At 38.6% G+C, this 14,600-nt stretch overlaps 1 protein-coding gene across 1 annotated transcript in view; it reads left to right on the top strand.

The window, feature by feature from the left end:
* YES1 (YES proto-oncogene 1, Src family tyrosine kinase) overlaps positions 1–5,575 on the top strand; it is a 50,369-nt gene extending 44,794 nt beyond the window's left edge. Inside the window, exons 9-12 of the mRNA XM_034061608.1 lie at positions 1,264–1,340; positions 1,692–1,845; positions 2,369–2,500; positions 3,277–5,575. Of these exons, the coding sequence (XP_033917499.1) occupies positions 1,264–1,340; positions 1,692–1,845; positions 2,369–2,500; positions 3,277–3,485 (572 nt within the window). The 3' untranslated portion in view covers positions 3,486–5,575. The remainder of the gene's footprint in view (positions 1–1,263; positions 1,341–1,691; positions 1,846–2,368; positions 2,501–3,276) is intronic.
* The last annotated feature ends 9,025 nt before the right edge of the window (positions 5,576–14,600 follow it).

The following is a 14,600-nucleotide window of genomic DNA, read 5'->3' as shown; positions in this document are numbered from 1 at the left end:
CAGGACATTACCTTCCGAAACCAGAAGCGAAAATAGTTAAGTGTTTGTCTAATTTATGGATTCAAAATGTCATTTGAAGCCTCTGTTTTTATTTGAAAAACTTTTCACATTTTACCAAAGAACAAAACCTCTTTGGTTTTTTAGTGGTTCATACTTGAAAGCTAGTAGAACAAGTATTTTTTTTTCTCTTTCTTTCTCCTTTTACAAGGAAAATAGGTAAAAACTGCACAGCACCCAAATTTTTTTCTGGTATAAACAGGTTACTAGAGGTCAGTTTGAAAACTTTGTTCCTTTGAGCTCATGAGCCAAGATGGGGAAAAGTCTGTGCAAACACGTGTGTCAAACAGCAGCATCAGTGTAGGTCTGGCCTGCCATACTGCAACTTTCATTGCAAAAATACAGCAAATGACTGTAGCCACATCAGAGGTATCCAATTTGCAGCTACAGCTATGAATCCACTGCATGGTATGCAGATCACTGTTTTTTTCCCCAGCATCACACTTGTAACTTTTGTCATTGTAATTATGACTGAGATGAGACTAACTAGTTACCACTCCTCATCATTTTCTTAAGAAAGAGATCATGTTCCTATACTGTTATAGCCGAATAGCACCTGTAGAGAAAGCTGTTACATCAAAGTTTTACTGTCTTGAAAGAAGCGCAGGTCCTTGGAACTGATTTCAAGTACTGCTTATGTTGTAATGTTCTGGACATGACTGCATTATATAAATGGGAAAAGACAATATATCATAAAGAATGGAATACACTTTTGTTTTCCACTGTAAGAAAGAAAAAGCAATAAAATAAAAGCAACAATTTAAGAATAATTTCCCAAGTATATAATTGGAACTGTCAGGAAATAAATCACAGATAGGAGGTTTATTTGTTCTTTAATTATAAATTTCACTGTGGAAAGAAATTCAGCTAGGAAAAGCACTGATACTAAGACTACTGGGAATAATCCTTACATATTGCCATATATAGTCATCAAGCAGCAGTCTGTTTTATTAGTATTTAGTTATCTGAATGATTGGAATGGATTTCAAATACTTGGATAAAACTTGCACTGACTAGTTACTAGGACAGAGACAACTACCAGGAGTCATTGAGTCATGTATTCTGGTAAATGACTGATTTTTCAAATACAGTCTTTGAGAGATGAATATGTAAATCATATGTCTGTGAAAAAAGATATCTCATTCATGTTTTCAGATCACATAATTTCTTTTCCTTTTTTCTCCCAAAATGTGTTCTCCTTTACAGGCAGCTTACTAGACTTCCTTAAAGAAGGAGAAGGGAAATACTTAAAACTCCCACAGCTGGTCGACATGGCTGCTCAGGTACATTGTATAAACCAAGAAAACTTTATTTTGTCTTTAAAGGAGAGATTTAAAGCTATATCAGATATCAACTAAATGTATATACTGAATGCCCTGGCTACTGCATGCTATTCTGTCTTACATCTTCTGTTGTAGGTTTGGAATTTGTCAAAAAGAAACAGTATAGTTCCCAATTAGCAGATACTGTATAGCCACCCGCACTCTAATCAGTGCTGTCACAAGCTCTTGCTGTGCTATACATCCTGTTCTTATACAATGAGAATGGAACTAAAATAAAGGGGTACAGCTTAATGCTTGGGAGAAATGGATATAGTCATGAAAAGTAATCTTTAATAAAACTTTATTTTTAAGATTGCTGATGGCATGGCTTACATTGAAAGAATGAACTACATCCACAGGGATCTCCGGGCAGCTAACATTCTCGTAGGAGACAATCTTGTGTGTAAAATAGCAGACTTTGGTTTAGCAAGGTTAATAGAGGACAATGAGTATACTGCAAGACAAGGTAAGACCAGTTTATTTACTGAATAAATAACACCTTCAGATGAGTTAGAATTATTATATTTAGCAGAAAGTGTCTGTATTCTGGCTGCATGAATAAAGATTATGCATAAAACTGCTTTTACAGCTATATTTAGGTGCCCCCCCTCACATAAGTGAAATTTTAGTAAACTTTTTAAAGGTCAAAATGATGCATATGTTTTCAGAAAATGTTTTCAGGTATTTGGGGGGGGGGTGGGGTGTAAAACTTGCTACAGTTTGAAGAGAGCTCAGATTCCAGAGAGGTTGCTCATTATGAAGGTCATCCCACTTTAAAACGTATTTAATTAAGAATCCCAGATGTCTTAAGTGCTTCCATAAATTGTAGCCCTAGTTGGAAACATCTTTCCAGTTTGAAATATTAAAATACTAAACCACCTTGAATTTTGTCAACAAAGCAAAATATAAGGTTTTGAGTGCAGTATTCCTAAAATATTTTGAAGTGTAAGCAAGGGAAAATTAAATATCTGTTTTTCCAATGTTTGTAGGAGCTAAATTTCCAATTAAATGGACAGCTCCAGAAGCAGCATTGTATGGTCGGTTTACAATCAAGTCGGATGTGTGGTCATTTGGAATTTTACTGACAGAGCTGGTAACAAAAGGGAGAGTGCCATATCCAGGTAAGAAGAAAATGTAATAGCTTTTTCTTCTCTTTGTTATATTCTATGCTTCCAAGATTACCTTTTGTACTTCTTGCCTTCATTCAGAGCCCACAGTTGACAGGCAGAGACAAAAGCTTACTCATGCTTCACTGGTTCCTTTGTTCACAAAGCTACTTGGTTTATTTACAGATTAACCCTTGTATATATATATTTTTAAGTGTTTTAAGATAATAACATTTGTAAATGTGACATTTCAGGTCATTAAGTATCCTTATGTTTTCCTATCTGTCTTTCCCTGAAATTTCTGCTTTTGATACTTTCCCAGACTACAGTTAGCATCAGTAGAGTGAACCTGCTAAACCGGTTTTTGAACTGAACATATGTAACACATCTTGTCAAATATTTTGCTGTACTGGAATTTGTAAGGCCATCCTGATAGGTATATATAATGCCTTTTTCTGGGCTTCATTTCAAATTAAGTAGTCCTTGAATGGGACCTGGGGCAGACAGAAGGTTATTTTTGTCTGAGTCTGCTTTTTGAAAGGACAGGCCCAATGCAGTGGGAAAGTAAATGAATGGGATGACATACAAATGGACAAAGGACCAGGTATTGAAGCATTACCAGTGTGATAAAATAACTTTCAGAAATGTATTTAATGCAAAATGTGAAAAATTAATTTGCTGTAAGGTGCGTTCATTAAAGGTTCTGTTCTGGGAGATTCATGTGCATTGCATTACTTTGGGAAACTGTTCTTTGCATGATGTCATTGAGAGCTAAAATGCTTTTCCTTCAGGGATGGTAAATCGGGAAGTTCTTGAACAAGTGGAACGTGGATATAGGATGCCTTGCCCACAGGGCTGCCCAGAGTCTCTCCATGAGTTAATGAAACTGTGTTGGAAGAAGGACCCTGATGAGAGACCAACATTTGAATATATACAGTCTTTCTTGGAGGACTACTTTACTGCTACAGAACCACAGTACCAGCCTGGAGACAATTTATAAGCCAACAGTCTACATAACATGCACAAATCTGCCATATGTAAAAGACTTGCAAAGAATTCCTGACATCTATAAGGAATCAAAGGAAAGAAAATCTTCGCTACTTTGCATGCTCTTAATGGCAAACTGGAATTTCATAATGCAGTTGCACAAAACCACTTTTAAAGTGTTATAATCTAATTTACCAATGACATGTTTTTATTTTTTCCTCTTTCCCAACTTATTTTCAGGGTCCAAAGGAAGCTTACTGAAAATACGGGGTAGAAAAATGAGTGTTGGTGTGAATAATAGCAGAAAAAACAATGTTTCAAATCCTTTATGTTGCTGACATTTGATAATCATCCTACTAAAGGGAATTGTCTGGAATGGGTCATCTTGGGGTAAGACATTTTTAAAGCAGAAAAACTTTGTGGGACCAAGCAATTCTATTCCAGTTCCATAAAACTCCCTGTGCTCAAATTACACATATGTGCCCCCCACCTCCCAGGAAAAGATGGTACCACTGTATTTGATACATAGTCTTGACCTTTAAGCTTCCTCTTGCATGGACTTAATTAGGGTAGGCAGGTTAAAAGAGAAATTGGAACAGTGAATGACAAGCTTGATCTAAATGGTAGACCTCAATAGTGAAATTAGAGAGCATAATGCACTGTGTTAATACTTGTATTAATATAACTGGAAAGTAGCATGTGAGATCTTTCTTTTATTCTTTCTGCATAGCTAATTAAGAATAATGAAGGTAACTAGAAAATGAGGTAATATTTTATAAAATTGTGTTGATAAAGTCTGATGATATTTGAACTCGAAGCTATGTAATACAATCAGGGGGGAAAAGCCCTTTTAAGCTCCAGTCCAACAGTGAGCTTTTGTATGGGAAGACTACCTGAACAAAGCTCACCAGGAAAGCAAGATTGAAGCTGGTAAACAGCCACTTTAAGGTCCTTTTTCGGACAGGTTTGGTACTGTTTTATGTGGCTTATGTTTGTTAACAAGGGTGGGTGCCATGAATGCTAATTGTCACAAGTTCAGGGATTTGATTGCACTTTTGCTTTTCTCGACTATTAAGACACACTTACATGCAGTTGCTCTTCCCACTTCTGCCCTGCCTACAGAACTATTTAAATAAAAATAAACAAAATAAAATGTGAAAGTTTAAAAACTAAAGGGATAAAATGTATTTAATATTGTCCAAATATGCTGACATTGAAATCTGCTGGTATTCAGCCCAGCTGACACTACATCTAGATTTATTTTCCTTGGCTACTGACATATCAAGCAATAACATCATGTCTTTTACTCAACAATTTGCATGAGGTTCTTGAATTTCTGATCAAGCTTAAGTACTTCAATTTTGAAACACTAAACTCTTACTTAGCTACCAGGATGGAATTCATATTATCGTTGCAAAGCTATCCTACAAATGAATTTCAGTAAAGCTGGTAATATAGTTCCTGTACTAAACTTAACATCCTTCATGGGTTTACACTATGTGGAATCCAACTACCAAACAGATCTTTGTGAGAACAGTGCCATCATTTGTCATTTTCCCTCGTCATCACTCATCACCTGTACATCTGTGGTTATCAAATTTTCAAAGGGCTTTATGTAAGAAAAACAAAACAGAACAAAAAAAAATACACAAAAAAATCAACCCAAAAATATGATAGAATTTTAATTTTTCTAAATATTTTAAAATTAATAACACAATCATATGAATTTATGTATTAATACAGTTATAACAAAAAATGCCAAAAATGACACTGGCATTGTTTGGATTTTTAATTGAATGGAACAGTTCATTGTAATAACACTTGTATAGCAAAGGAATAAAACACTAACTTAATGAACATGTTCATTGTAAATGGTTGTGTATTATAAAACTGCTCCAAATGAGTTTGTATGTTTATGAAAATTTATTTGTTTCACCTGAAGACCTTGATGTGGTTCTTACCCTAACAGAGTTTAAAATTCACATTCACACTTTTTATATAAATAGTAATAAGTTTAATTATGTAACTAAGTATTTTTATAAAGTATGGCATTGTTGAACTGTTTTGCAGAATTGGTTCAAAATAAATTTCTCCTTGATTGCATTTGCTTATTTGAGGGGTGGGAGGAGGGAGATGGGAGGGAGACAAAAGCAGAGTAGCTTTCATATTGAGGGGGAAAGGAGGGAAATTAAACCTTTGTGAGTTTGGGGTGTGTTTTTATCCTCTGTAAACTATTTTAATGTACTTCCATACAAGATGCTGAGTTTGTGGTGTATTATTACTGTGAAAAGGGAGACTTTCTCTAGAGCAGAAGTCCGTGGCAGGAATGGGCTAGAACAATTCTGTCTGGACTTAGAACTAACCCCCATGATGGACAGGCAGACACACAGATTTGAGCTTCTTGTGAGAGCAAGGCCAACATAGACTCTCGTCTAGCAGTCAGTGCCATGCTGCAGGGCAGACGTGTTTCCTCTCTTTTGCTTTATCTGGCATTAGCAGCCACTGCTGACTTCTGTGCAGTTTTTCAGGGAATTTTACACATCTGTTCTTGTTATAGCTGATTTTTTTTATCTTCCTTGAATGCTAACCTGTCTCAGTGACCACTACAACTCAAACTGCAAATCCTCACATGTATATATGTTGCCACTGTAGATTAAGAAGCTAGAACAATTTGAGTTTCAGTAATAACAACACTAAAACCATTCTTACTGCAGACTGCAAAGTTTATGGTATATTTAGTATTTCTTGTAATGTAATAATGTTTACATATTTTTAATACAACAATCATGTTATTTCTGGTACTCTGTGTTCTATCTGTTGTCCATCAGAACCCTGTGGTGCCCATTCTGCATGCTAGGCCTGCAGATTGTTTCTGTCCTGTGTTGTTTCAAGCTGTAGTATTTTAAGAATTGTTTCATACTGGTTTTTGAGTAACCTTGCAGACATAATAATGTGTATGATCATACTGTTTGGATAGAATACATCTCTATTTTAGCATGAAAAGAACCTTATGTGTTCTTACCCTTGCAACCACTAGGCTCATGAGCAGCTTTTGTCACTGAAAAGTAGCTTTGGAAAGTCCTCAGTCTCCTAGAGTTTGCTGATGGGTAGAAATAAGCCAGAATGCCATGGTACCCATCGTCACCTACAATACTGTTTAGTTTAAAATGCATATCCATAGCTGAAATGAGTATAAATGAATATAAGCAACTAAATGAGCCCCCACTTTTGTTATTTATTCGATCTGTTCAATAAACTTCTTAGTTTTTACGTTTCCTCTGAAGAAGCTCTAGATGTTTGTGCCATCTTGCCTCCAAAATGCAATACTGCTTAGAGCTACACAGTCATGTTGGGTTTAAACCACAGAATCATTCATTTAAGCTGAACAGTACGTTGCAAATGGGAAACTCACATTCTCACACCTTGCTAAGGAATTTAAGACTAAATTTGAATAACTGATTTGGGCACCATAAGCAGGTCTGGGTGGGTAACTGCCTGAGTCCAGAACTGTGATTCATCCAATAGCTATTGTGTTGTGCAGTAGATACTTGGACTCTTTGTGTGAGTGCCCAGAAGTGCAAGTGCCTTCCTAGTCGTACACCTTGCTCGTTCTTCAGCCTCATCCAAATGCAGGAATGAGATTGACGTCCTTCCAGGCATGGCAGGAGCCTGGAGGTCAGTGCAGGGCTGGGAACCCACGTGATGCACATTCCTGGTAGATGCCTTTTCAGGGCAGGGTGGGAAGAGTTAGGAGATGGCAATGGGGTGGTTTTATCTGGTTTTGTTACAGCAGCCTTTGGTGTAAAATCTGGGCTCTGATCAAAAATTCTTGTGGGTCTTACACAGGCAGTTGTCATCTGTGAGAGACTGTTAGGAGGCTGTTGAGAGTAGGGGACAGAACCCATTGCAGGACAAAGGCTTAAGCATTTGGTTGAGGGCTATGTTTTGGGGTTCTTCTGCACTTTTCCCTACTGATACGGGGAGAGCATTAGCTGGAGAAACGTAAACAACTTCATTGCTTCTCCCTTAGTGTAGAGACAGGAGGATGGAGGTGAACAGCTGAGGTGCTAACAAGGGGCAGAGGGAAGCAGGTGGTGAGGTGGGATGTGGCATAGCATGTGTCATGTGTTCCTCTGTCATAGTTTGAAAAGGAGGTAGGAATGCAGGGGAACTGAGGAGCATCTGTTCCCTTGTGGAACAGTGGAAATGGAGCAAGGCTAATGCCAAGCGGTGCTGCAGTGTTCTGTGGTGGTTCTGGTCAGCTCACCCTAACTGGTTCCTAGCAGAGCAGCCTTATTAGAGCAAGGTGAGATGCATATCATATGCTCCCACTGGAGTTTTGATTTTATTCTGTATTACCGTCTTCACTTCTGGAATGGCTTTGTCTTTCTTGGCTTATGACTAGCATAAAATGTATATTCTTTTGTGCTAAAAGACAATAGAAATAGTTTCCATCATTTACACTTTAATGTTATTTATTAAGGTGACTGCATCAAAGTCTGTGCATTTAATTGTGCTGTCTTTATCAAAGGACTACTATTTGCAAGGGTAAATTTTTTTCCAACATGAAACTGAAGCTTAATCAATAGCTTCAGTGGTTTAAGGTTATAATAGGCAGATTACTAATAGGCTAAATATAATCTCTGGCGCCACTGTCATTAGAATGGCTGAGCCTTTTCAGACTACTACTAAGTGTTTTGAGAAGCAAGTGTGTGTATACTTAGCAATGGATATGCTCCCTGAGGTCAACTGATAATTAAGGTAAAAAGGAACAACCCTCTCTACAGCTTGGGAATGACAAATGGAATTCAGGAAGGTACCGGGATACATACCTTGACAGGCCAGCCTGCCTTGTGCAAGTGCTCTTGATTTACTGACAAAATAGTTCAACCCTCATTTCTTCTGAGTTCCAAGACAGACATTCTTATGGCAGGCAATAGGCAGAAACCTGCTGATAAACAGCATCTCTCTTTGGGGTTCCCAAGGCATCTACCATCTTACCTAGCAATTCATTTTACCTAATATATAGCATTTCTCACTCAAATGCTTCACAAATGAGATCAGTTTCATTATCTCTGGATGCCAAATTAAGGCAAGAGGAGAAGAGGTATTTAGACTCACTAAGGATGAAGTCAAAGACCATAACTGAGCCACAGCCAGAATCTTTTCTGGGATTTCTTTTAGAATGGGCAGCTTTTAGAATTGCTTACCAACCTCAACTCCTGGTCTTGAGCTTGGATACATGATTTCCTAAGGAAAGCCTGCAGTTACTTCCTATTATGCCCCACAGTGGCCACCTCTGAGCTACTCCAAAGAATGTAAAAACTGATAAAACCAATGGGCCCACAAAACTGGTGTATCAGTCATTATGTGCAGACAATGTGGAGCTTGAGCTAGGAAACCATGCTCAGCCTGGGGCTAGCCCAGGTTGCCCAGGAGTGCAGCTAGACACCACACAGACATGTGTGGGTAAGTGCTTGACTTCGGCCTCTAAGGATGGCAGAACTGTTAGCAGCATCTACCTTCCCAGCTGGCTGGACAGCTGCATCTCGGACACTATGATACACCAGCCCTGCAGGCAGAAGCCTTCTGTTAGGCAAAGCTGTTTGTTACAGTAGGATATGGCTGTGGTGCTGTTCTACAAGCAGTGCTCAGTGAGCACATGCACAAGTTGCTCTGTGGTTCTCATTGCTCCCATCTCATACCAGATGTAACTTCCATACATTCGCAGAAGGGCTTTCTAGTGCCCTTCCAGCCAGCCAGTGCCCTAGACCACAGAATGAGCAATTCCTTCCTTGCCATTCAAGTATTGTGTTTCACTGGCACTGAATATGTCAAAACCCTCGAGCAGTCAACTGAACACCCACAAAACCAGTGACTTGATATCATGCTTTTTCCTCCTTTTATCTACCTTTGCAAGTGCTTCTCACAGAAAGCTCTACTTCTTTTTTTCTTTTTTTCTTTTTTTTTAATATCTTAGCCAGAATCATACAAAAAAGGTTCTTACAAAACTGAGGCTCAGACACTGGTTTCTCAGATCTCAAGAAAATACCCTGCACAGGGGAGACCTCACAGAATTGTCCTCATGGTCATGTATTTCTGAAGACTCTCTTTATTCCATGCTGCTAAAAAAATCACAATCAGCACGAGGTTTCATACTGTGTCTGTCCTCTTTCTGGCACTCTGCAGTTTGCTAGGCATGATGTGCGTATGGTTTACCCTAACAAAAACCCTTGCTGGGAATATATGTTGATGTTGGGTAGTGAGTGGTGTGTAGGACTGGGAAAAAACAGAATTCAGCCTCAGCCCTGAGTCTTGGGGACTTCAAACAGCTGGACCACAAGTGCTATTACCTCCGTTCCAGAGGTAATGAGAGGTAATGAGAACTTGAACATGTTTTCAGGTATCAAAACAACTCAGGGAGACAAAGCAGTTGCTTGAAAGGAGTAGTATGCAAAGGCTCTCTCATTTATAGAAATGCGCTTTTCCTCAAAGGAGATGTGATCTGATGGCTGCTGTTCCTTTGTCAGTGTTCTGGGCTGTTGGTCTAGGGTGGCTTTTTATTTCCTCTAGGGAGTCAGAGGTGATACAAGAGCAACTCTTCGTTTTGAAAACCCATTGTAATTCTTCATTTTTTTGAGGAAGAGATTAGCATCTGGAAACAGGAAAGTATAAGATGAAACATAGATGGCAATGCAACTAAACTGACAGTAACCAGCCAGACCTGGGTGCAAAGTGAATGATTCCCTCTCCTGGTTGCTCCCATTTGCACATCTGGTCTTGATTTTGCAGTAATTTATACATATGTTTAGCTTTAAAGTATCGAATAGAGCACAGGCATTGCTGAGTTCTTGGACACGCTGCATACGCTTCATTTTTGTAGGATGAAAAATTGTCCCAACTGCACAGTGCTTACTGGTGGAATTGATCAGAACATTTTCAGAGTCATTTTGTTGGAATTACGGCACTTCTGAAAGAAAAGATCTTTGTCTAGCCTTGCATATCAGGTGTTTCTCTGTATAGCCTTCTCTTGATTTCATCTTTCTGACTTGGAGGTTTTAAGCTGAGCTTTTCCCTACCGAATATGCTGTTGATCTGGGAGCCAAATCTTATACACTTAACATGTTACTGGATATTTAAAATAGCTGATTTAGGCAGTGATGTGAACAGCCACAAAGGTGGCCTGGTTAGAATGGGAAATTACTGAGCAAATGATACTGTCTGCTCAAAAATACTGACAGAGAAAGGGCTGCTGCCTTGGAACTGTGAGCCTGGGGACGAGCCCTGTGAACCATAAAGAAAACGTCCCTGAAAAGTGCAGGTGGCCTCTTTGAAGTACAGCCAGGGTACCTAGAAACTAGAGACATCCACAGATACCACTGATAAATGCAAAACAAGGGACTGTAACGGCAATTTATCACCTGAGAAGGTGGAAAACAGTCTGAAAAAAAACCCTGCCCTGAAGGAACAGAAAACAGCATCATCTATTGTCTGTTACAGATGAAAAGTAGAAATTAATAGCATGTTCTAGCTGCTCTCAATGTCCTACTTCCTCCAATGTCTGTGATATCAAAAGGACTTAGCTTTTATCTGAAATGGAGCTTCTCTCTTTCTGAGACCTTCCTGGTAGAATCCCACATGAACTTCTGGAGAAGTTGTACTGTTTGTCTTGTTTGGCTCCAGTGTCACAGAGGACAGTGGGAACTAATGTCTACTGCTAATAGGAAGCTGTGTACTTAAAGATTGTGCTTTCATCTGTAGGCTTATGATTTGGCCAAGGAGCTGCTTTCCTCTAAATCTGTATAACTGAGGGTTTGTTTTTTTGGGGTTGTTTAGTTGTTTGGTTTTTTTTTTTTCAATTGCTGGGGGCTTTTTCCCAAAAATGACTCCTTACTCAGTTAAAATCTCAGCAATTGAGCTGTATATGTTACCATTGTCTGCTAGCACATGCTTGGGCCTTATGTGTTGATCTCTTTGCTGAAGTGATGAGTCATTTGGAGAGAATTTTATTCAGTATGAAGATCTGAAAGAGCCTGTTCTAAAATAACCTGTTTTTTCCTTTCCTGAGAACAGGAGTTGTGACAACAGGAGTACTTCTCTCTCCTAATTTGACAGCTGAAAAGTGTGACTTGGCTTTCCTGTTTAGTTTTTTACTCCTGCTTGGACAGAGTTTATAAGGAAGGTGAAAAGAATTTATTATCAACTACTCATGGCCATGAAATCAGGCACACCTAAGTTTGGTAGTGCGGGCTGCTAGGGGGAGAGGTTAGAAATACCAAGTCTCTCAAATCCCTGCTTGCTTCAGAGAAATAGGGGAAAGACTGACAGCCATTCCTCAAGTGACTAGCATTACTTTGTCTTTTTTTCATCATAGAAGCATAGAATCAACTAGGTTGGAAAAGACCTTCAGGGTCATCAAGTCCAACCATCACCCCAGGACTGCAAAGTCTACCCTAAACCATGTCAGTGAGGGCCTCATCTACATGGTTTTTTAACACTTCCAGGGATGGTGATGCCACCACTTCCCTGGGCAGCCTGTTTCAATGCCTGAGCATCCTTTCTGTGAAGAAATTGTTCCTAAATCCAATATAAACCTCCCCTGGCACACCTTGAGGCTGTTACCTCTTGTCCTATTGCTTGTTACTTGGGAGAAGAGACCAAAATCTGTTTTATTATGTTATTCTTTTTATATATATATATATATCAGTTGGGATTTATCTTCTGGGAAATATACACCTTGGTATATCTAGAAATAGTGTTGCCAAGTCATGGGATATATCTGCACTAGAAAAATTGATCAGATGTTACAGTTAGCTGGGTTGAGGAGTTTGGTTCAGCTGGATATTATTGATATACCTGATATAATTTTCTGATGGTTTTCTGCAACCTCCTAGGAAGAAATAAAAAGATTATTCTTACTGTGAAAATGTGCAAATTAATATTATTCTAGCTACAATGTTGTTATTTGTTATTTGGGGCTGGATCACTGATGTAACTTGGCTTGCTGTTGCACACATAGGCCTTGAGAGAAGGTTGGACAATGTATAGTAAACACTTGTACTGAGTGTTATTCTTCTATGTTTTATGCTTTGAACAGATGGACTAGACCTAGTCTAACTCTTCCAGGTCTATGATATGGACAGCGATGACTTTGCTTCCATCTCTCCCTCAGACACTTCCCCTTCTCCTACTGCATAATTCTGCATTGCAGGAAAACAGTAATGGTATGGCAAAGCTGAGGGCTGATCATAAATGAAGATAAACATGTTTTCATTGATTTCTGAAAAAAAAAAACCCAAACACTGCTGTTTTATTTTCAGTGTAGGATGAAGCTTACTCCCAAGGGAAGAGAAGTAATAATAAAGATTTTTCAGTGATGCTGAAGTTGTATATTCTGGTTTACAATCCAATGGTTGGATTCCAGTTTACTGCTGCATTAATCATTCAGAAGAGATCTATATCTTGTTCTAAATATGCATCTAGGTTCAAAGTAAAGGTGGGCGCAGATATGTAGGATGATATTTGCAGATGCAGTTTTATACAAGAAATTATTGGCCTGGACAAAATAACGGTGAATATCACTTTTGCTATTATACTATGTTATTTTCTGTTTAAAACTATTCAGATGAAATATCTCATTATATAAATTTCTTGACAAATACTTTTTTCTTCCTTTTTCAAATCCTGAATAATGATGGCAACAAATGTTGACATATACCAACAAAAGCAGTATAGACATGACCCAAGTAGATGCATTACTAAGAATTTTATCCTGTATTTATGTGCCAGGCTTTCATGTAAGTCTCTGGGGGAACCCCACTTCCAGGATTGTCTTCTGGAAAATTTCAAGTGCCTTTAATGTCCAGGGAGGTTTCCAGAGGGAAGCCTGTTAATATTTTACTCTGGCATTTGGCCAAAAATAAACTGGAAAAGATGTTTTTCAAACGAAAATATTTGTATGAAAAGGAATAATTAGTTGGAAGTCATATGTTCTAATCTGGAAATGTTACTTCTATGGGCTGGATGTTTTGCCCCATGTGTTCCCTGACATGGCCACAGCTGCCAACCTACTCTGGGTATGGTAGTAGAGCATGGAACTTTCATGGGATGCCATATATCATTAACTTCCAAACTGTCTGTGTGAATGCAGGATGGCAAGAGCCTGCAATGGAATGGCAGTGTCCTTTTCAGGTATTTCACTTCTTGTAGGGGCAAGAATTCTCCCTTGTGTGGGAAAGAACTGATGCTTGAGAAACTCACCTACCTACTGTACATTTTTGTCAAGAAGCTTTTCTGCAGAAAATTTCAGGCAGCCATGTCCATGTTTTAGGACGCTTTACTCAAGTATCTGCTGCCAATACATACTCATTCACACAGAAGGCTCTGCTCTGCTTCCTACAGCTCCTGATATGCTTGGTTCAGACTTAGTCTAGATACTTCAGTTGCAATAGCCATTGCAACTCAGTATTAAGACTGGCCAAAAGCATAAAACATACAGAATGGCAATTCCAGCTTTTCATTTCCTTTTTATTTCCTGAATTTCTACCAGTTCATATGAATTTTTCTGCTCTTTTTATGACAGTTTGACAGAAAAAAAAGTTAATGGAATCCTTCAGTATTCAGGATATTTGTTTCTTATTTTCCTTGTCCCCAGATGCTGGATGCAAACCAACAATGGGAAATAAAGGAAGCAATAGAGTGGGTCACTAAACCAGATGAGTTCAAACCCCAATGGATTAAGGAGCCAAGTTTTCCAGATGGGACATGCAACTATGTCAAAGGTTGGACAGTTATTTCAGTGATAATACAGTGACTCTGGTCAGTACTGTAGTACAGTGTTGATACTGTTCCTTCACATATTCAGAGCTCAGGTTGAAGTAGTTATTTAGAGTGCCATTAAGAGTATTTCCTACAGGACCTTGACACAGATTCTGCACCTGTATTCCCTTAAGTTTAAAGACATAGTTTGCTTCTAAAGAAACCCCAACCATGTGAAAGGGCTATAATGCCTGCATAAGGAAGGCAGCCAACATTTAGTAGGAAATGTGAATGAACTTTAAAAAAAAATGTGTGGTTTCCAGTAAAATTGGAAATTCGGTTCAGAATTTGTGCTCCCACCACGCACCGT

This window comes from Melopsittacus undulatus, chromosome 1 (genome assembly GCF_012275295.1).
Source record: "Melopsittacus undulatus isolate bMelUnd1 chromosome 1, bMelUnd1.mat.Z, whole genome shotgun sequence".
NCBI lineage: Eukaryota > Metazoa > Chordata > Aves > Psittaciformes > Psittaculidae > Melopsittacus > Melopsittacus undulatus.
Note: the sequence above shows the minus strand (reverse complement) of the source record. Positions and strands in the feature narration are given on the sequence as shown.